The 22,988-nt window shown below is 42.0% G+C and overlaps 1 protein-coding gene across 3 annotated transcripts in view; it reads left to right on the top strand.

The window, feature by feature from the left end:
- MYOM1 (myomesin 1) overlaps positions 1–22,988 on the top strand; it is a 110,396-nt gene that overhangs the window by 41,361 nt on the left and 46,047 nt on the right. For 2 of the 3 annotated variants that reach the window (XM_030552836.1, XM_030552837.1), the window contains 9 exons: positions 4,216–4,357; positions 7,840–8,039; positions 10,123–10,179; positions 10,690–10,814; positions 12,607–12,790; positions 13,469–13,643; positions 15,775–15,896; positions 16,872–17,198; positions 19,081–19,277. In XM_030552836.1, coding sequence (XP_030408696.1) covers positions 4,216–4,357; positions 7,840–8,039; positions 10,123–10,179; positions 10,690–10,814; positions 12,607–12,790; positions 13,469–13,643; positions 15,775–15,896; positions 16,872–17,198; positions 19,081–19,277 — 1,529 coding nt within the window. The remainder of the gene's footprint in view (positions 1–4,215; positions 4,358–7,839; positions 8,040–10,122; positions 10,180–10,689; positions 10,815–12,606; positions 12,791–13,468; positions 13,644–15,774; positions 15,897–16,871; positions 17,199–19,080; positions 19,278–22,988) is intronic. The other variant, XM_030552838.1, reaches the window with a different exon arrangement.

The following is a 22,988-nucleotide window of genomic DNA, read 5'->3' on the forward strand; positions in this document are numbered from 1 at the left end:
AGCAAATTATAAAGCCCTTAAGACTCAACTGTTCTCAAACTGAGGGTCCTGACCAAAAAGAGGGGTGGAAAGCTATTGTGGGGGGTAGTGGTATTGGCACCCTTTCTTCTGCACTGCCAGGGGCAGCTCCAGGCCCCAGCACGCCAAGCGCGTGGTTGGGGCGGCAAGCCACTGGGGGCGCTCTGCCAGTCACCGCCTTCAGTGGCTTGCCTGCGGAGGGTCCGCTGGTCCCGCGGCTTTGGCGGACCTCCTGCAGGCATGCCTGTGAAGGATCCACTGGTCCCGTGGCTTCGGAGGACCTCCCGCAGGCACGCCTGCGGGAGGTTCGCCAAAGCCGCGGGACCAGCGGACCCTCCACAGGCAAGCCGCCGAAGGCAGCCTTCCTGCTATGCTTGGGGAAGCAAAATGCTTAGAGCCGCCCCTGTGCATTGCCTTCAGAGCTCGGTGGCAGAGAGTGGTGGCTGCTGGCTGGGAGCCTAGCTCTGAAGGCTGTGCCCCCGCCAGCAGCAGCACAGAAATAAGGGTGGCATGGTATGGTGGCAGCAGTATTGCCATCCTTATTTCTGCGCTGCTGTTGGTGGTCGTGCTGCCTTCAGAGCTGGGCGCCTGGCCAGCAGCTGCTGCTCTCCAGCTGCCCAGCTCTGAAGGGTAGGGTAAAAGTACACAAAAGTCCAGATTTCACGGGGAAGACCAGATTTCATGGTCTGTGACACGTTTTTCATGGCTGTGAATTTGGCAGGGCCCTATGTGTAAATATTGGCAAGTAAAGGCCTTTAAATGTTGACCACTAGACGTACATTGCTATTAATAATGCTTATTACTGAGTTATATTTAATGGATTATCTATTGTGTAAATAGTAGTTTTTAAAGATAACACCAATGCTGTGATAGAACAGGAAAAAAGTCATATAGAAGCCAGGCTCAGTAACATTGGCATAGCTCCAAAATCTCCCAAATTACACTGCAATACCTGCAAGGAAAAACAGTGTAATATGGTCTTTTCCAAAGCTTTAAATTAGAGTGCTGAATGATCTTTTCAGGTTGTTATTTTGGAGCTAGAAAGAATAAGGGTTGGAAACATTGTAAATAAGATCTTTATAATAAATAATGTTATAATGTTATAATACCCTGGGATCCAGCAGTTTTAAAACTTTTGATTCTAGAGAGACTGTAAAAATGTTTACTTATCAGAGATGTACTGTTTTCCTTCAAGCGTGGGGCTCCTTTTTGTCTAGACCTAACCCATGCCCCTGTCCTGTGAAGTAGCTCACAACAGGACTGGGAAAATGCCAGGAGTAATTGGACAAACTGATGTTGATCCAGAAAGAAACAATGCTTCTTGTATAAAAACTTGTCACACGGTCTTCTTGGAAAGGTTACAAAATGTTTATTTTCGCCACAAATATGCTAATAAACATACAGCTACACAAACAAGTCATGTCCCACAAATGAGGATACAGTTGCATAAACATTTTCAGTCCCCTATATCTAGCACTGCACTTCGGCATTTTAAGTTTTTGATAAGTTTTACCTAAAAACAGACTCCAGAGAATCAAAATCCGGGCTCCTCTGACACATAGGCCCAGACTTGTAACAAACATTTGACAGGAAGTACATATATACCCTTCTTCAGTTTATTTTCCAAAATGAGTCTGTCTAAAGTAGTAATAGATAGACCTCAAAGGGTCTTTCTTATAAGCATCCTTGCTTATCAGAATTCCTTGTGCCTAAATGTCTTCTCATTTATTCTGGATTTGCACTGTTGACTTCAGTGTATTTACTCCTGATTCACACTAATGGAAGTGAGACCAGAATCAAACCCCTTCAGTCAGTTTCCGGTTTACAATGGCACCAAAGGCACCGGGGCACCAGGTCCACGCTGGGAAGGGACCCATTACAGAACTGTCTAACCCATCCACATGGCTGGGTCTGGCCCCTTGCCTATGGCAGTCCAGCGTCCAGGTCTTACTGTCTGAGCGGCTCCCAGCCAGCAAGTCCCACTCGCCTGTTAGGGGGCTTGCTGCCCAGCACCTGGGCTCTGCCATGTGGGCTGGGCAGGACTGCTGGCTGGTGGGTGCGGCCAGGTCGAGTGAGCTCCAGCTCCGAGAGATCTCCGCTATCCACCACCTGTGGGGCACTGCCCGTCTTCCTGGGGGCTGAACTGCCTCGGACCAATGCAGAGGTTGGTGCAGTCTCTGCCAGTGGGGGGAGTAGTGTGGGGAGATTGGCTGGGCTGTGCCAGGCAAATGGGTCCTGAGGTAGCCTGGCCTGGACAGGTCCCATTCCTGTTCCGATCTGGCTGATCGTGCTGCTCCCAAGGGGCCGGAACAATCCCTGCCGTGGGACTGGCCCCGGCTGCACTGCTGATTCAGCCCCGCAGACACTGTCACATCCCAGCAGGGCTGGTGAGTGTGGCCAGGGGGCAGAGCAAAGGGGAGTGGGTCTCTGGGGGCCTGTGGCAGGGTGCTGGGCAGTGAGGGGGCAGGGGCACTGGGCAGCGGCTGGGTGCAGGAGGTTTGTGACTTTTGGGACACTAGGCAGTGGGGAGTCTGTGAGGGAGGCATGGGCAGTGGGGAAGGTTTGTATGTTTTGGGGTGCTGGGCATAGGGGGCTTTGTGGTGAGGTGCTGGGCTGTGGGAGGTGGGAGAGGTCTGTGTGTGATGTGACACTTGGCTGTGGGGGAGTCTATGTGGGGTGCTGTGCAGTTGTGGGGCTGTGGGTGGGGCAATGGGGGGGGTCTGTGGATGGGGGGACACTGGGCAGGATGGTGGTGGTTTGCAAGGTGCTGTGCAGTTGTTGTGGGGTGGTCTGTCAGGAGGGGTCTCTGGGCAGGGGGGTGTTGGACATAGGAGCTTGTTGAGGGGGTCTTTGGGTAGGGGGGCACTGGGCATAGGGGGCAGAGAGGAGGTGGTGTTGTATGTGGCACAAGCTGCCCCCGAGGAGGAAAGGGGTGCACTGGCAGCACAGGGTTGGGTGGGCCAGTGTGAGTCTGGTGGCTGCCAGTTTGTAAATGGTGCCCTCATGCTGGGCTGGGCCCAATTGTCCCCAACCGCCCTTCACTCCGGGGACTGACCCCTCCTGTCTCCCTGCGCCATGCCTCATTGCCGCCATGGGGGCCCACAAATATGTTTGACACTGGGCCCACAAAAGATTTATCTGGCCCTGCCTTCAGTCTAAAAAACTGGGCTTGAAAGCTCAAGAGAATACATTTTCTTGTGCCAGCCCCAGTGATTCCTGCCTCCTAGTGGACTGAATATCCTACAAGAATAGCTTTTCTTCCAAGCCCAGCCAGAACAGCAAGGAAGGGAGGGTGGGGGGGGGGGAAGGGGGTGAAAATGAGAAAGGAAATAAGAAATTTCCATTTATATTCACATTTTGAACAAAAAATATATTCAGAATTTTTCAGATTTCAAAGAATGGCTTGGACTGAGTTTGGGATTGGTTTCTGGTTATTTATTTTATCCAACCTTTTTATGGAATTCATCAATGTTTCTGTTATCCTTCCCAAATCACCCACCACAGTTCATCCATCTAAAATAGAGTTGTATCTCCTTAAAAAATACATCTTCTCCCCCACCTGCAAAGTTGAGGAGTCTAGCAAACAATCATTTCATGAAGATGATTGTTTCCGGGGCAGCCTGGTTAAAACTATACCTTTTAAGAGGGACACTCTGTCTACCCAGCTGTTGCTGGGGTTGGGGGCGGGGAGTCTGAAACTGAATAACATTTCATCAACTTGTAATTTCATTATAAAACATGTCAGTGAGCTCACAAAAGTGTACCATATCACTCTTTGTCCTTGAAAACTACAACACTCTAGATCCAAACAACATTGCCTGAGCTACAGTCCAGTGCTAAGAGAATAGAGTTTGATATTTTACTTCAATAAAGCAACAGGATGATATTTAATCATCCAAGAGATTTCACTTGAAGTATGGTAGTATCTTAATCAAGATGCAAGATTTCTGATTTGGTTTGTTTTAGAGGGCCTCGATCAATGATTACAATAAGCTGCAACATACTGGATGTTAGTAAATATTGATAAAAGAAAAAGAAATCTATAGTAATATGGAAGATGTAGGACCCAATCCTGGTCCCACTGAAGTGAGTGGTAAAACTTTCATTGGTTTCAATGGGAGCAGAGTTTGGCTCTTAAAGAGTAACTTTGAAAAAACTGTGACTCAGATTTAAAAATGTAAATCTCCATCTTCATAGATGCAGATGCTGAAATGCCAGGAGCCCCGGCTTCGCCACTGGATGTGGAGTGCTTGGATGCTAACAAAGATTATGTCATCATCTCCTGGAAACAACCTGCTGTTGATGGAGGAAGCCCCATCCTTGGATACTTTATTGATAAGTCAGTATTTATGTCAAACTATACCTACTAATGTATTGCTGATGATTGTTATTCAACAGCCTCATCATAATTTAGTGGCATAAAATGCTATATTGTCATTTGTAGCTCTTCTTAATAGCTAAAAATACTGCTTTTCTTTTTCTGATTCAGACTCCTAGGGCCTAATTTTATTTCCATTAAGTTTAGTGGGATTTGGTTTGGGCCCTTAATTATTTAGGAAATAATCTTGTGAGTTGCTCCTTACCCTGCACTCCCTTTGACTTCAGTTGGAGTTGAGTCCTCAGTACCATACAGACAGTGTTCAGTAATTCGCAGAATCAGACCCTTAATGAGTCAGCCTGGGATTCCTTCTGCAGTATTGCCAACCCCAAGTATTCAGAAATCATGTCAGGCACCAAAAAATCATGGTATTGGTTATCAGATAATATATGCTGAGTTCTTTATATTTGCCTTTAGGTTTCTGAACCTTTGGGGTACGCTCAAATCATATTGCCAAGCTTTTCTCTGCAAATTACTTTTTAAAAAAATGAGAGCTGAGATACTCACATAATGTGATGAGTCAGCTCTGAGTTACCCCTGAGCCTGTTTAAACCTGATAAGTCATCCCTGAGCCAGAAAGTGTGATGAGTCATCAGAGGCAATTTGCTGCAGGTCTTGTGATAAGGCCTGTGCCATTTAACCAGGGTTCAGCCAAACCACTGGTGAGGACCCACTCACCTGATCCCAAAGCAGGTACATAAGCGCCTAAGCAAAGCAGTCTCTCCACTCTCTTCAACATTATTACTTGACTAGGAGCATTCTCATTGCTTGGTAGTTCTGACATGACAGCTTGCCTGTGCTCCTGCTCTAGCTCATCCCTGTTTCCACACGAGCCAGTCCAAGCTTCAACCTGTGTCTGCTTCTGCCTCAGCCAGCCAGGCAGCTATTCTGACATGTAATCACAGAATTCCAGGAGCTGGGGCTTTATGGAATACACCAAATATTGTAAGACTCCTGATAAAATCATGAGTTGGCAACTCTAATCTGTTTATTCGGAAGTGTGCATAAGGATTTATAATGAGAGACCTAGACCGTGGGGCAGGTCTAAGTAGATCAGTGTTCAATTCAAGCACATTTTCTTTTGTTTGATCATTTTACAGTGTCCCATAGTGTCCTAACTGAAATGAGCTTGGTCTAAATTCCATTCCCCCCCTGACCCCCCCAGAAATTAAAAAACAACAGAACAAGACACTGAAAAATAATTAATTTTGAAACTGAACTAATATCAAACAATGTTAGTCAACAATTCAGGTAACTGCTAGCTCAGCCACAGGATGTCTCTTATTACCCTCTGGTTTGTCAATCCATAGAGGATGTTAATATTCTGTACTTATGTTTAGATCTTACAAATGCAAATATTCATCACTATTCTTAAATCCCTCCTCAAGACTTATTTCTGCCTTGGTGCCTATAGTAAATTGTCAACAGATAATGGCCAGGCATGTGGTCAGTAGGGCTTACTGAGATCACTACTTCTTTTGTTTGTTTATATCATTTTAATAAATTGACTCAAAACCTGTTTATTGTGTATGTAACCACCTGTTCCCATTATTGTTACCTTCACCCTCCCTTCCATACTCATTTGTTACATCTTGTCGTAAATTAGACTGTGAAGTCTTTGGGGTAGGGACTTGCTCTCTTTATTTGTCTGTGCAGTGCTGAGTACATCTGTTTTTAATTCTTTATATTGTAATAGTACCTATTACATCAACAGGATCAGAGCCCATTCACTATATGAACATAGAACAAGAGACAGTCACTGCCCCCAAAGAACTTACAATATAAAATACACAAGACAGATAAAGGGTGGGAAAGGGTCCAGTGGTTAGGGCAGTTGGGACTCAGGAGAGGCTGGTTCAAGTCCCTGCACCACCCCAGACTTCCTGTGTGACCTTGGGCAAGTCACTCTCCCTCTGCCTTAGTTGTAAAAGGGGATGATCGTACTTCCTTTCTTCAGAGATTGTTCTGATGATAAATACATTAAAGAGAGTGAGGTGCTCATCTACTACAGGATGTGATACAACTAAATACCTAGGGCAGATAGATTGTCCCTGTTTTACAGGTAGGGAACAGAAGCAACAGGGGACAAATTTTCAAAGGTATTTAAGTGCCTGAAGATACTGACTTTTGATAAGCCCACTTGGTGCCTAGCCCCTAAGTGACTTGCCCAAGATTACAGAGGCGGTAGTAGAGCCAGGAATTAAACTCACATTTCCTGAGACCCAGCCCAACACCTTGGCCACAAGACTATCATGCTGCAATCCTGATTGGGACCTTTGGGTGCTACTGTAATACAAACAATAATAGCTGTCAAAAAGCAAAGGCTTTCTTATGGGTTCCGAGAACTATTTAGGCAGAGTAATATCTACCCAAACAGTTATTTCAGAGGCATCAAAAATGTTAATGCAGCTGCTAGTTTATCTTCTTATTTATCATGTTCCTAGAAACTGGGAGGCCAGTGAAGATAGATCTTTATCTTGTTATATATCATGAGTGCAGATGGGCTGGCTAGAGCAGTGACAGATAAGACAAAATGAACCTGCCGTGCTGGGTTTCTAATAAGATAAATTGGCTTTTCCATAACCGATTCCCCACAAGGAAAAAAGCTTCCTTCAGCCCATAGTTCAAGCATGAGAGAAGTGCAGAGTTACTTTCAGCTTTATTGTGCATACGAAGAAACAAATTAATTAGACCACCAGCCTGGTCTCCTAAAAACTTCAGCCTCTCCTGAACACCTTCCCTGCTATGAGTTACATTTCTCTTCCCCAGAGACTCAGGTTATTGCTGCCTGGTAGGCTCACCAGCATTTTGCCATGGAACTACTGCTGGACAACTAAGCCTTGCTGATGCACTGCTTGCAGTCACTGCCTCCCTTGATAATCGTGGCAGCATTCAATGTGCTGTGATGTCTGACTATATGCTAGAGGTTTTTTTTACCCTATCCCATCTAGGTGCTGTGTGGGGTCTATCCACCTTCTCACAGAACACACAGCATATGTTTTTATGTCCTATGAAGCCAATTATATATGCTGGATGTTCAGCAGAGGATGTAAATTTTCAGTGCAAAGGCAGAGGAGTTTGTCTCCTATAAACAGGAAGGAGAGTTGTGTGTTTCATTTCCCATGCTGAATTCGAAACTCCCATTGAACATTCTGAGGCACACTTTAAAGCGTTTAATCAGTGAATAGTGTTAAATTTCTTTTTCACTACCTCAGGAAAGAAGCAATGCAGCTGCAGGGGATTTAGTGCCAGCATTCACATAAGGTATTTGAGCCCTGAGCGCTTTATGAGGCTGTTTTTATGTTGGCAATATGTGAAGCTGTTCGGCAGGCTGGTAGGATCAACAATGTACATGAACAGCTGTTTGGAGTATTAGGGGTGTGTGCTCGGAGTTCTCTTTCTCTTTCCATCTTCAGTACTACTTGAAATGTTTGTTTTTTCAGATGTGAGGTTGGCACCACTCACTGGTCCCAATGCAATGAGACTCCAGTGAAGTTTGCTCGTTTCCCTGTCACGGGTTTGATAGAAGGTCGCTCCTATATATTCCGAGTCCGGGCTGTGAATAAAGCTGGAATAAGCATACCATCCCGGGTTTCTGAGCCTGTGGCAGCTCTGGATCCTGCTGACAGAGCTAGGCTTAGAAGTAAGAGTTTTTCAATATATTCCCTAAGACAGTTGTTCTCAACTAGGGGTACACATACCACTGGGGGTTCGCAGAGGTCTTCCATGGGGTACAACTCATCTAGATATCTGCCTAGTTTTACAACAGGCTACATAAAAAGCACTAGCAAAGTCAATACAAATTAAAATTTCATATAGACGATTACTTGTTTATATTGCTCTATATACTGTACATTGAAATGCAAGGACAATATTTATATTCCGAATGATAAAAACAAGAAAGTAAGCAATTTCTCAGTAAAAGTGCACTGTGACACTTTCAAATTTTTGTCTGATTTTGTAAGCAAGTAGTTTTTAAGTGAGGTGAAACTTGGGGTATGCAAGACAAATCAGACTCCTAAAAAGGATACATTAGTCTGGAAAGTTGAGACCCACTGCCCTAAGAGGCTTAGGAAATTTTACTTCTGCAAGAATATATGCACATTTGTTTTGTAAGTCCTCAAAGTTTCCACAAGAGGGAGTAATGCAAAAACAAAATATAATCTTTTGTAAACTTGGATTTGCCAAGAAAAAACCCCCAAACTTGAAGGCTGAACCTTCTCGCCAAAGCTTGTCTTTTGTTATCTGAAATACAAAGCTGTGTACTTACAGAAAATTAAAAAAAAGGAGCAGAGCAGTTTCTTGGAGAGTGCTGCTTTTGTTTTATTTGCAGATTCCATGAATAGTCTCTTGCTGTGTAGCAGGTAAGGGAGCCTAATTCAGTCAAGCCATGGAGTAACACTGGCATAAAACTGGAGTAGGCCAGTGGAGAATCAAGCTCAAACTCTTTACTTGAAATTTAATGTTTTGTGAGTCACACTCCTTATCCTGTGGACTGCCAGTTTTGTTCTTTCAATGACAAAAAGATCTTCCAAGCGCTGATGGTAGATTTTTATTTAAATGTTTATTTTTACTTCCAAGTATCCATCCCATGCCGAAACACAAGCCTAAAGTCCAGATCTTCCTACTCCTTTCTGAAGTTTTTGTCATTAAAACAAGTTAGGGTGAGGGAAATACTATACTGAACCCTGTCCTCAGTTGTTCAAATGGCATGCGGAGCCACAGGAGTGATGCCACAGGGGTCGCCAGCCAGCGCTGTAGTCAGATGACCAAAATACCCCACTTGAAATGAAAAAAAAGGAAATGTTAAGGAAAGGCTCTGGCTCTAAAGGCCCAGGAAAGTTAATTGCCACCTTGCTCAGAGAGGAGTTGTGCAACCTGGGACTTGGGAGGCATTGTTCTATTGTTTTCTTGTTGGGGAGAGTGGAAAGACAAGACTTGGAGTGAGTGAGGAGCTTGTCCATGAGAAGGAAGCCTGATCTACATAGCATACTCTCCTCCTCTTTGTTGTCTCTCCCCTTCCTCACCTCCATGCTGCCCCTCACTTAGTCTATCTTACTCCTGGATGATCCTCTCTTCAATCCCCTTCTTTTCTTCTCTCCTTTCTACCTTTCATGGCCCTGCAGCAATTCAGAAAAGTAACTCAGCAGATCTGACTTTCATCTGTGAGGAGATCTGCTACTCCAAGGTGAAGGTGCATTGAACAGGTTAATAGTCTAATAGGCAGAACAACGCACTGGACTGGAAGAGAGAAAATCTGGGAGGCTTTCCCAGTTCCTGGGTCAATCTAATAACCATTGCAGGATTTATGCCACTTAGAATAAAATGTCTTCCAGCCAGTCCATCTGTTGGATAATGGACTCAAGCTTTCAATCTGGCCTTCTGTTAATGTAGTCCATTTTCATTATTGAAACCCCATTGGCACAGGCTAGTTTTCTTGGTACAAATAAAGGAGGCTTACAGTGCGGCTAATAGGCTGCAGTGCACTACCCAATGTGTCCAGGATTTCTTAAATACTGTGTGTATAGTTTTTGTTGTTGTTGTTTTTAACTGACATTTGAATAATAACTCTAAAATCATTTTTTAAAACATTTGTCCAGAACATTCAGTATCTTAGATGGAGATTACATAAATCTCATGTCATTCCAACCATTTGCTTTGAATAGTAAATGAGTTACTTTTTCATTACTGTTTCACTCCTATGATAACTCTACTCTCTATTTCAGGTCATCCTTCCGCTCCCTGGACAGGACAGATTATTGTCACTGAGGAAGAACCTGCAGGTAAACACATATCTTCTCTTAAAAAGGTCTGACCTAACGCTGATTGAAGTCAATGCTGATTGAAGTCTACTGACTTCAATGGGCTTTGGATCGGACCCAAAGTTCTTTACAGTTAAAATCTTTGTAGCCTAAAATACCTCTGAAGTTAGCTGTCATGGCTTATGTTATTTAGGTCCAAATAAATAAACATGAAAACAATGTATGCAGATTCCAAAACAGTATTTAGTTATTTTTAACTCTGCTATTTTTTAAAGAAATCAAACCCCAAAACAGTGAGATCCGCATGAGATACTTGATTTATGCTTTCATCAGGATAATGATTCAAAAATGCAAATAAGTCATTGCACATTTTGAGGAAATATAAAATCACTTAGCTTTGAAATTATCTGACTTGACAGAAATAAGTCTATTGATGTTTTCTCAGGAGCGCCTGGGGCAGGGCTAGGGACTCGGCTAACCTAGCTACCTGATTCAAACATAAACTTCCTTCTCTTCTGTCCTGTTCTACAGAGGGTGTTGTTCCTGGCCCACCTTCAGACCTCCATGTTATTGAAGCCACCAAGAACTATGTTGTGCTCAGCTGGAAACCCCCTGGAGAACGGGGTCATGAGGGTGTCATGTACTTTGTGGAAAAGGTAAAATCGCGGCATCAAAGTAAAGTGAAGTGTCATCGTCTTAAAAGTTTGCTCTGCCATCTTGTCTAATCTTCCCAAGCTACTGTACCCTTTTTACTGAGACCTTCGGACTATTGTCTTTTCCATATTCGAAGAGCATAACGTGCACTCAGTCTAGATGATTTTTACTGTTGATTGAGGAAAACCACAGAGAAAAAAAGAACAAAGATAAAATCTCCACGAAAGTGAAAGCAGAGTGTGCCTCTCACTTGAACTACATCATGGGCCCACCTCTTAACAGATAGACTTTCTACATAAGGGTGCAGTACAGGGAAAGGAGGTACGTGTAGGATTCTGACCTGTGTAAATAAGGCTAGTCTTGTGGGAGGTCTGGGTTCACACTGTGGCTGGAGTTGTTCCTCAGGAGGGCCATTTGGCATCAACTCTTCTTTTCCTTCTTCATCTGTATTCTCACATTCATCCTCTATAGTAATATTTTCATTGGCTGATAACAAGAACAACACATTTCTTTTCCAGTCATACACAATCATCAGTCTTAATTTTAGTGCCCTCTCTTTTCTGAATCTTTATGTTGTACCTGCTGGCCAATGTAATTCTTAATTTTCTCCCCTTTCAGCTCTTCCAGCTCTGTTACTGCTCCCCAAATCCTCCTGACAATGCTTGTTTTTTCCCCCTCTTTGTTCCCTACTGGTCTAGGCGTAAAATCATGAGAGACATACTTTGTGGGTTCTCTACTTTGTGAATCTGGTAAATCAAATCTAATTAGCAAAGTACATTTAAAGAATGATGAATTTTCTGTGCAGCGGACTGTGGTATACATGACAGAAGAAAATCTGCAACACAGCATGACAGGGTTCTCCCTCAATTTTTTACCTTCATGCCCTTTTAAGCGTCTGCACAAGTAAATGTTTGCTAGCCCATTGAATGCTGAGTGACAGACCGCAGATGTGGTGTGTGCTACTAACGTTTTCCAGAGGAATATTTGAAATTCCTCAAACAAATTGAGGACTATTTAGGTAACCCACATGGAATGAACATATTCTTTATTTTCTCAATAATATCGGTAGCAGAAGTGTTCATCATATGCAATACTTCTGGCCACCTGGAATAAGCATCAGCCACAAATTCAATGCACTTGCTTTTCCCTCCCCAGCCCCTGAAAAATCAAGGCCATATTGTGGCTGATCATGACCTAGTACATAAGGGAAGGGAGAAAGTGCAAGGAACCACCTCTACTTTGAAGCCCTTCACAGCAGCCTCCAACAATCACATTCTTTGGATTTAGAAGAGAGCAGGGACTGCACATTGCTAGTGCATTCTGTGCTGCAGACCACCCTAAAAGGATGTTCTGGAGTGGCCAGAGAGCTCCAAGAAGCACTGTAGTGATGTTACTATTTTGCCCCTCTGATGGTACTGGAAAAGTTGCTTCTTTTCCCTTCCTGAAAATTCTACAGCCAAAGCAAGGACTGGAGCACTGATCCCAGGATATGATGCAGAATTAGTCCTAGCAGTGGCAGTGCTTCCTACGCAAAAAGGATTCTAGGATGTATCAGCTATGACATAGTGAAAACAGGAAGCCTTTAGGAATGGGTGATCACTTGGAGAACTCATGAGGTGGGAAGTCTATTTACACATTCTGAGGCCTGGCCAAGAAGAAGAATGTGGCTCTCCATCTTCCATAATAGCTGTGGGGTTGGTAGTCAGATGGAACTTCTTGGCAGTCTAGATTGTCTACTAAGTTCTGTGCATTGAATAAATCTGTCCTAATGGCTGTTTCTTGTTTTGAATGTAGTGTACTGCAGGCACAGAGAACTGGCAGAGAGTGAACACTGAGATCCCTGTAAAGTCTCCTCGCTTTGCTGTTTTTGACCTGGCTGAAGGGAAATCTTACCGTTTCCGTGTTCGCTGTTGTAATTCAGCTGGCATTGGTGAGCCCTCAGAAGCAACTGAAGCTACTGTGGTGGGTGACAAACTTGGTAAGTGTATAATCAGACGTATTATCCTATGTCTGTGGCTACCCTTTAAGAGCATCGGGTAGCTATTTTGCTTGAAGCAGACACATGGATGCTCCATAATTGATACAACTGTGAATGGTAGACCGTGATTTGTTCTTTATTTCATTGTTCATTGTGACTTGAAATGGGGATCCTTTAGTATATATTGAGGTGGCAGATGCTAACCAAGGGCATCAAAGGCTTCAAATAATCATGCAAATAACTGCAAAGACCACAAATAATAATAAAAAATTGGTAATTTTTTTGGATAAAAAATGTTTTATTTCATTTGAAATTTTTCACAGAAAAGAATTTCCAGATTTGACCAACTCTAATTGTTTTTATTTTGTCAAATTATGCAGTCTAAACCAAAACTAAATCTTATACTTCTAAAGTTGATACAGGGACTTCTTGTGGAGGAAAATCCAAGATAGTAGCCACAATAGAGTAACACTGGCTACTTTAGAAGCTTTAAAAGTTGAGGGCTGACTTCTACTCAGAGTTGTACTAGTGCAAATTTGGAATATAGAAACTCAGATGAAGTCATTGGAGTTGCTTGGATTCACACGTTCATAATCAAGAGCAGAATGTGATTCTTATTTTGATGTTGGTAAATTTTACCCTTATTGGTCACTAATTTATTTTTATTTGTCCCTCTAGATATTCCCAAAGCCCCAGGCCGTATTATACCAACCAGGAATACAGATACCTCAGTGGTTGTCACTTGGACAGAATCTAAAGATGCCAAGGAGTTAGTTGGGTACTACGTAGAAGCAAGCATAGCTGGATCTGGCCGTTGGGAACCAAGCAATAACAATCCAGTGAAAGGCACAAGGTAGTGGACATAAAAACATGGAAAGCAGGTTTGCTGGTCCCCAAGCATGGCAAGTTTGTTTGCTGCTTTACCTACTTTATGGCTATAACAATAATAGTATAACTAGTATTGTGGTAGCAAACTAAGGTCTGAATCAAGACTGGGGCCACATTTCACTAGGTGTTATACAAACTTATATTAAATCATGGTCTCTGACCCCAAAAAACCTACAAGCTAATTTGAATTCAGAGGCAACAAATAAGTGTAACAAACAAACAAAAAAGGGAAGTGGCAGCAAGCAAGGGAAGAACCAGAGTAATAAATAGGTTAGCTATTGTACAATAATACAAAATAGTAAGATGAAGAATGAGTGAGCTTGCAAACTTAGAAAACTAGATTGCATGGTGTTTGGGAGCAAAGCTCTCAATTTTGAAGGGCAATGATAAATATTTCTAGAACTGTATAACTAATATGACACCAGCAAATGTGCCTGCTTTCCCTCCAACTGCCCTTCCTGTCACTGCTATTTCACTTTCATCATCAAAGAGACTCATGAGCACATTAGAAAACTCCATGCTACATTGCAAATGTACTAATTCCTTGCATACAGAACTCACATCCTTTATTCATACTAAATTCATTCTGTCAGTCAATGAAGTTACTCCAGATTTACACCTTCATAAATTAAACCAAAATTTGTCCTAACAGGAATTTTGCCTGAGTAAGAATCTAAGAATCAGGCTCTTAAATTAGCAATTTCTGAGCTGATCCTGGTTACACTGCTGTAAATCCAGAGAAATTCCATTGAATTCAAGGGAGTTATTGAATATTTATGTTGTAATTGAAAGCCAGCTCTGGTTATTATAACCTATTATAATAACTGATTAATATTGTTAACATTACAATTATTAGCCACCATGATAGAGAATTATTATTTATTTGTATAACTAGCATGCTTGGGTTCCAGTCAGCATTGAGGGGCTTTCGTTGTATTGAAGACTTTACAAACACAGAGTAAAAGATGGTCCCCGCCATGAAACGCTTACAACCATTACTATTTATTATGCGATAGTGTAATGAAGATGTTGCCTGGACAAAAATGTACATCAACCTTCAGTCCACTATTGACTCCTCTATTTAAATGTTAAGGAGGTTACTGTGTGATGTTTAGAAGCAAGAAATTGAAGCTGAAATTCTGAATCTTTTTTTTCTGCTCTTATTCCCTATAGTTACTGTAACTTTCATTGTTATTGTAATTTTTCTAGTATGGTTGAAGACAAATTCTAGCAGAAACTCATACTAACCACATAACTTTACACCTAGCATTATAAGCATGGCACTGAAGCAGACAGGTCTAGATCTTGCAAGTCTTTGTGATATACCCGTTGAAAAGTACAAGCGTGAGCAGAGGCTACATGTGGGTGCAGTTAAGTCTGTGTACTCCTCTGCACTGAGCAGAAGGAAGCTACCCCCTGACACAGCAACTTCCATACTCTCATAAGCTCAGGGAAAAAAGTGGTAGGTATTAGAGAATGGGCATGTCTCAGGAGACATGAGTTCGATCCTTGTTATGCAAATAGGGTGCTTAGCTGTGCCCTCCATTCTTTGACCTTTCTCCTCCTACTAGGCAGAAGTAATTGATTGCTTACTGAGAAGTGCTCCTTATCCTGCCCATCACATTATAACTTGTACTTATCCATGCCCTGCCACTATCCATACTTGGGCTGTGCAAGATCAATCCCATAGGGGGTTAATATGGCAATTAAATGAATATTTCATTTTTAAAAGGAGCAATGATCATTAACTTCTTCACAAAAAGTAACATGCTCATTTTATTTTTCCATATTTCACCTCTGTTTGCACACTTCCATAAGCCTCACTTTTATGAGACAGAATCCTTAAATTAGCATAAGAACTGCTCACGTACAAATCGGTTTGACAGTCATTTCCAGACATTATTACTGAAACAAACCTACTTGCTTCCTTGAGATAAAATTTCATATTAGCCTTCTTGCTGATATCCAAGTCTCCTTTGTATGTTGTCTCACTGCAGTATAGCTACTAAAGGGGTGAAATCCTGGTCAGTAGAAAACTTCCATTCACTACAGCGCGGTAAGGGTTTTCTAAGTGTTCCTTTACTGTTTTGCTTTAGATTCATTTGCCATGGACTCCTCACTGGTGAGAACTACATTTTCCGAGTCAGAGCTGTTAATGCAGCTGGACTCAGTGAATATTCACAGGAATCAGAGGCTATTGAAATCAAAGCAGCCATTGGTAAGCTATGTTCCATTGCCATGATCAATAGTAAACAAAAAATTGAATGATTCCAGAAATTTTTTTTCAGTAATTTGTAACTAATTATATTGTTTTACAGTATTGTTCACAGATAATGATTTTCCCATTGGTCACATCATGTATAATGCTTCACAGCCATACTTTTACAGTCACTCAGTCACTGCGCACTTGTAGATTGTTCATCTTCACCATCCAGGCTTCCTCAGATGTTATTCATGAACCACTGTATGAAAACTCTGTTAAGTTCACGTCATAGTTACGCTGAAAAATGGAATGCCAATCTAATTTCATATTGTGATATAAATCACCTCTAATACACAACATCCTGCATGAAGTCAGTTCCTAAATCTAAGGGCTTGATTTATTTTCATACCTGAACCTACTAATAATGCTGTCGTTCTCTTCTGTAAACCTCCTAAAGCCCTGTGCATCCTCCATACTGTTGATGAGCTATTTCTGTTTTGCCTGAACTAACATAAGGAGACTAATGAACTCACTGAACCAGAATAAATTGTATGTTTTCAACATTCTAACTCTATTTGTATCAAACTGACATACCTCCCAACCTCAGAAGACAAGTGTGGCAGAAGAAAGAGGCACTTCTAAAGATGAGCTGAAATGATCACAGATATGGGTAAAAGGATCTAATCTTAAAAGAAGTGTGGCAAGTGACAATCATTTTACTTCTATTAGCTTTCCAGATTATGGACTGTCACATCTGTGCTGTAAAATATACACCATTAAAAAAAAGTTACTTGTAGTGAGAAGGTTGGGAGATACTATATGCTTTTCACTTTCTTGTGAGTCGAAACATATCATAATGTCAGCAAAAATCATGTTTATTCATGTCCTGCCTGTGTTGTTCTTTGTGGTCATTTCTTCATTCTGTTGAATAAATGAAGAAAAAGGAATGATGTCTAATTCAAAATGTCTGTTATTTTCTGGCAATTGCAGGGGGAGGATTGCTTCATGGTGTGTGTCCTGAACTGAGTGGTAAAGCTGGTGGACTAACAGACTACACTACCTGCTGGGAAGGCATGCATGAGTCCTCCCAGCCTATCTTTGACACAGATGCTTTGCTAAAATGCAATGCTAAATTTAACAGACACGTGCTACCCAGTAGCGCTGATAAGCTGGGGAGTACAGGAGTCAGTGAAGTAAGAGAAATGGTTAAGAATGTTCCTACACCTTCACCACAGAAGGGAGCTGCTAAGCAGGCAAGTAAGACTCAACCTGGTGACCCTTTGGCATTGGAGAAAATGAAAGAGAAGAAAGATATAGGTGAGAGCTAATAAATAGATTTCACCATTTCAGCACATTAATCTCAGACAATTTTCATCTCTTATCATCCAAGTCACAGTGGACATTCTCACCAATGATGCATCTTCCATCAAATCCATTTACATGCTCAGCTTCTCATTAAGGGTTATTATGCATGGAATGGTATGGGGAACCATTTCCCATACAGTGTGTCTGTTGACAGCAAAACGTTTAAAATCATTTACTAATTTAATAGCTTGCTTTACTTTACTTTATATATTACAGCTATGTATCCAAAAATATCATGACTTCTAAATCACTTTGGTGGTATTTCTGAGGATAGCAGCAAAGCTTGTATTGCATAGTCAGAGGGATTTTTAACACTTGCCAGCAATTCATTCTCTATAAGGAGTTTTGGTATTCAGACTCTGTTATATACAAAGGAAATAAAATCTTGTGAATTAATTGTTACATGATAGTGAGCAGAAACACCTCTGCTGTTATCGGATATTTTGAGTTCCTTTGTGGATTTATGCTTAGACTTCTTCTTATACTTTAAGGTATAGTGCTAGTGAATGGTATATATTGTATTTGTTAGTTGACAGTAATACTTTAATGGAGAAAACTCATCAAGTTTGTAAGTGCACATACAGCAGTTATATGCAATCAACACTTTAGCATTCACCATACTTAAGGACACTGGGCTAGATCTTCAGCTGGTATAAACTGGTTATTCAGTAGAGCTATGCTGACACCAGCTGATATAGTCTGTTAAACAGGACAATAAGAAATCAGGGGGAATTACTGTAATAAATACACAATTAGACTTTTCTTATACATCATCCACAATAGATGCCCATCATTGTGATATCTGAGCACCTGTCTAAAGGTATACCTACCTACAGTTGAGTACACTTCAGCAATAGTTTTCTGCACAATATATTCAATTAAATGTAGTTAATTATTGATAGAGTTATCCTTGATTTCAAAGGCAATAGGGTTTTTTCTGCGGGTTTCCTTTACTAATTAAAAAAAGTTTTTACTGACTGGATGATGAGTTATTCTGGAAGAACATTCAGCAAATGAGGTCATTCAAAATTCTATCTGAGCTTCATCCAAAGTGAGACAAGGAGTTCCTAAGTATTGCCAACAGCTGACCAGTGGTAAATACTCTATGTACAAATATTCCACTGACATGTATGTAGGATATATTGTAAGAAGGTGGGTGCAGTTGCAGGACTGAAGTTTCATGCTTTCTGTGTTGGTTTAAAAAAAAAAAAAGAATTGTGCTCCAGATATTTTTGAAGTAAGCTCCAGAAACAGGCCTCTTCCATTTCTGATCAGACAGCTGTGGCTGTGACTGTGCTTTCCTTCAGTAAGGTAAGTGTACCCAAAGGGTGCAATGATATCATTGTAACATTAAGAGACCAAAAATGAGGAAGTAGGGGGTGTTGCATGACCTCTTTTCTCATCATGGGACTGGGGGGTAAAAAAGGAACTAAAGAAAAAATTGAGTGTGGGAAAAAGTTTGGTTTCAGCAAAAGAAAACAAATCATTGCATCTCCAAAATTTTGCAAATCTGCTATGGTTAGTTTTAGTTTCTGATCTTTCACTGTATTGAAAATGAAACCTGCTCACTTGTATGAGAGCTGCAGTTGCGACACACACTTTCACTGTGTATCAGCTCGTTTCTCAAATATCAAACACTGCTGTATAACTAATGCTTATGTAGCTTAGTTTTTTATTGGGCTTATGGAGGCCTTAATCCTGCATTTCTTATACCAGCAAAATTTCCATTGACTATAAATGAAGTTTTTCCTGACAAGTTGAGAAAGCCAGACAAATGCTCATTTGACTAGTAGAATGATTACTGCCTATTCATATGATGTTCATGTTGACACAGCTGCCCCATCTCCACCTTATGACATCACTGTACTTGAAAGCGTTCGTGACTCAATGGTGCTGGGATGGAAACAGCCCAAAATCATTGGCGGAGCTGAAATTACTGGCTACTATGTGAACTATCGTGAAGTGATTGATGGAGTTCCTGGAAAATGGAATGAGGCCAACATTAAACCAGTTAGTGAAAGGGCGTACAGGGTAAGAGGTTAATTTTCATATTGCTGATCATGCATCAGAAGTATATATGTAACAAAACAGATTAGGAAAAACAGCTTCTAATTCATTGTTTCCAGTGGATTGAGATGTTTATGTCAGAGATACTCCTTAGCAAACAGTCTAATATTTGCTTGGTTTGCTCATTCTTTAATGCCACAGATATAATAAGAGCTATGCTGTCCTTTTTTTTTTTTGAAGTATTTTGGGTTCCTTGATAGAATGGTGCTATATAAGTGAAAAAGTATTATTACTCTATTAAATGTGACTCAGAAACCTGGTCTACAATTTAATAGAAGGTATTCAGCTGTGTCATGTCCTAGATGGTTAATACATTGCCCGCAATGATTTGTGATGCTACATCAGGTATGTATTAGGATGAAAAGTAAAACAACTTATTCTTCTAGTCCTTTGCTTCTTGTCAGTGTTTTTTCTAAAGCATGATAAAAGTCACCAGTTAACACTTCTCGGATGCAGAGGGTTTGTATATAAATATTTAGTGCCATACTCTGTCCTCTGTTTTGTGGGTGGGAGTAGAGTAGGATAAGCTTTTTCCTATGGCTAGGTCTACACTACACAGCTTTTAGTGACATGGCTGTGTCACTACAGCCATGCTGCTAAAACTCGCACCATGTTGCCACTGTTTGTCGGCTCTCCTGCCAACAAAAAACTTCCACTCCCAATAATCAGAGGGGTAGCCGTGTTAGTCTGGATCTGTAAAAGCAGCAAAGAATCCTGTGGCACCTTGTAGACTAACAGACGTTTTGGAGCATGAGCTTTCGTGGGTGAATACCCACTTCCTCAGATGCATGTAGTGGAAATTTCCAGGGGCAGGTATATATATGCTAGCAAGCAAGCTAGAGATAACGAGGTCAGTTCAATCAGGGAGGATGAGGCCCTGTTCTAGCAGTTAAGGTGTGAAAACCAAGAGAGGAGAAACTGGTTCTGTAGTTGGCAAGCCATTCACAGTCTTTGTTCAATCCTGAGCTGATGGTGTCAAATTTGCAGATGAACTGAAGCTCAGCAGTTTCTCTTTGAAGTCTGATCCTGAAGTTTTTTTGCTGCAGGATGGCCACCTTAAGGTCTGCTATAGTGTGGCCAGGGAGGTTGAAGTGCTCTCCTACAGGTTTTTGTATATTGCCATTCCTAATGTCTGATTTGTGTCCATTTATCCTTTTCCGTAGAGACTGTCCAGTTTGGCCAATGTACATAGCAGAGGGGCATTGCTGGCATATGATGGCGTATATTACATTGGTGGATGTGCAGGTGAATGAACCAGTGATGGTGTGGCTGATCTGGTTAGGTCCTATGATGGTGTCGCTGGTGTAGATATGTGGGCAGAGTTGGCATCGAGGTTTGTTGCATGGATTGGTTCCTGAGCTAGAGTTATTATGGTGCGGTGTGCAGTTACTGGTGAGAATATGTTTCAGGTTGGCAGGTTGTCTGTGGGCAAGGACTGGCCTGCCACCCAAGGCCTGTGAAAGTGTGGGATCATTGTCCAGGATGGGTTGTAGATCCTTGATGATGCGTTGGAGGAGTTTTAGCTGGGGGCTGTATGTGATGGCCAGTGGAGTCCTGTTGGTTTCTTTCTTGGGTTTGTCTTGCAGTAGGAGGCTTCTGGATACACGTCTGGCTCTGTTGATCTGTTTCCTTATTTCCTCGTGCGGGTATTGTAGTTTTGAGAATGTTTGGTGGAGATTTTGTAGGTGTTGGTCTCTGTCTGAGGGGTTAGAGCAGATGCGGTTGTACCTCAGTGCTTGGCTGTAGACAATGGATCGTGTGATGTGTCCGGGATGGAAGCTGGAGGCATGAAGGTAGGCATAGCAGTCGGTAGGTTTTCGATATAGGGTGGTAGTAATGTGACCATCACTTATTTGCACCGTGGTGTCAAGAAAGTGTACCTCCCATGTAGATTGGTCCAGGCTGAGGTTGATGGTGGTGTGGAAGCTGTTGAAATCGTGGTGGAATTTTTCCAGAGTCTCCTTCCCATGGGTGCATCGCTTCACCCATGAAAGCTCATGCTCCAAAACGTCTGTTAGTTTATAAGGTGCCACAGGATTCTTTGCTGCTTTTGCACTCCCAATAAGTGGCATATGCATTGTCAGCAGGTAGAGTGACCAGATATCCCGATTTTATAGGGACAGTCCCAATTTTGGGGGCTTTTTCTTATATAGGCACCTATTACCCCCCACCCTCTGTCCTGATTTTTTTACACTTGCTATCTCGTCACCCTATTGGCAGGAGAGCGCTCCTGCTGACAATGTGCTGTTCATACTGGTGCTTGTCGCAGCAAAACTTTGGTCTTTCAGGAGAGAGGAGTTAACATCTGTGAAAGACAAAAGTTTTGTCATTCAATTGCCAGTGTAGTGTAGACGTATCCTAAATGTGTGAGTACAAATTATCTGCATTCAGGAAGGCTGTGTCTATAGTGCCACTTTCAGTGATAAAACTTTAGTCATTCAGGGGTGTGAAAAAACACCCCGCTGAGCGATAAAAGTTTTAGCACTGAAAAGCGCCAGTATAGACAGTGCTCCCGGTGATAAAGCTGCCACCCCTTGCTGTTTTTTTATTGCCAGGAGAGCTCTCCCATGGCGATAAAGCATGACTACACTGCCCACGTTATGCCACAGCCATGCTGTAACATGGGCAGTGTAGACATACCCTGAATGTACTCATCAATCTACAAACTTATCTATTGAACGAGCTACAAACTATCTTTCAGTCTGGCACCATCACCATAGTATCTAAGAACTCATGTCACCAATAGAAGCTGCACATGCCCAGCGTCTTTGAAAATGAAGCCATTAGCACTTAATAGAGTATGAGGGGGTTGAGCCACTCCTGTGCTGACTGGCTGTGGCCTAAAGAAGTCATGGTTTGGAGCTAGATCCTGATCCAGCTTGCAAGTATTCTACCAACTGCAGCACATAATTGCCAGAGGTGAATACAGCTGCTTTATCATAGAATCATAGACTCTAGGACTGGAAGGGACCTCGAGAGGTCATCGAGTCCAGTCCCCTGCCCTCATGGCAGGACCAAATACTGTCTAGACCATCCCTGATAGACATTTATCTAACCTACTCTTAAATATCTCCAGCGATGGAGATTCCACAACTTCCCTAGGCAATCTATTCCAGTGTTTAACTACCCTGACAGTTAGGAACTTTTTCCTAATGTCCAACCTAAATCTCCCTTGCTGCAGTTTAAGTCCATTGCTTCTTGTTCTACCATTGGAGGCCAAGGTGAACAAGTTTTCTCCCTCCTCCTGATGACACCCTTTTAGATACCTGAAAACTGCTATCAGGTCCCCTCTCAGTCTTCTCTTTTCCAAACTAAACAAACCCAATTCCTTCAGCCTTCCTTCATAGGTCATGTTCTCAAGACCTTTAATCATTCTTGTTGCTCTTCTCTGGACCCTCTCCAATTTCTCCACATCTTTCTTGAAATGCGGTGCCCAGAACTGGACACAATACTCCAGTTGAGGCCTAACCAGCGCAGAGTAAAGCGGAAGAATGACTTCTCGTGTCTTGTTTACAACACACCTGTTAATGCATCCCAGAATCATGTTTGCTTTTTTTGCAACAGTATCACACTGTTCACTCATATTAAGCTTGTGGTCCACTATGACCCCTAGATCTCTTTCTGCCATACTCCTTCCTAGACAGTCTCTTCCCATTCTGTATGTGTGAAACTGAT

Source organism: Gopherus evgoodei, chromosome 2 (assembly GCF_007399415.2).
Source record: "Gopherus evgoodei ecotype Sinaloan lineage chromosome 2, rGopEvg1_v1.p, whole genome shotgun sequence".
NCBI classification, from domain to species: Eukaryota; Metazoa; Chordata; order Testudines; family Testudinidae; genus Gopherus; species Gopherus evgoodei.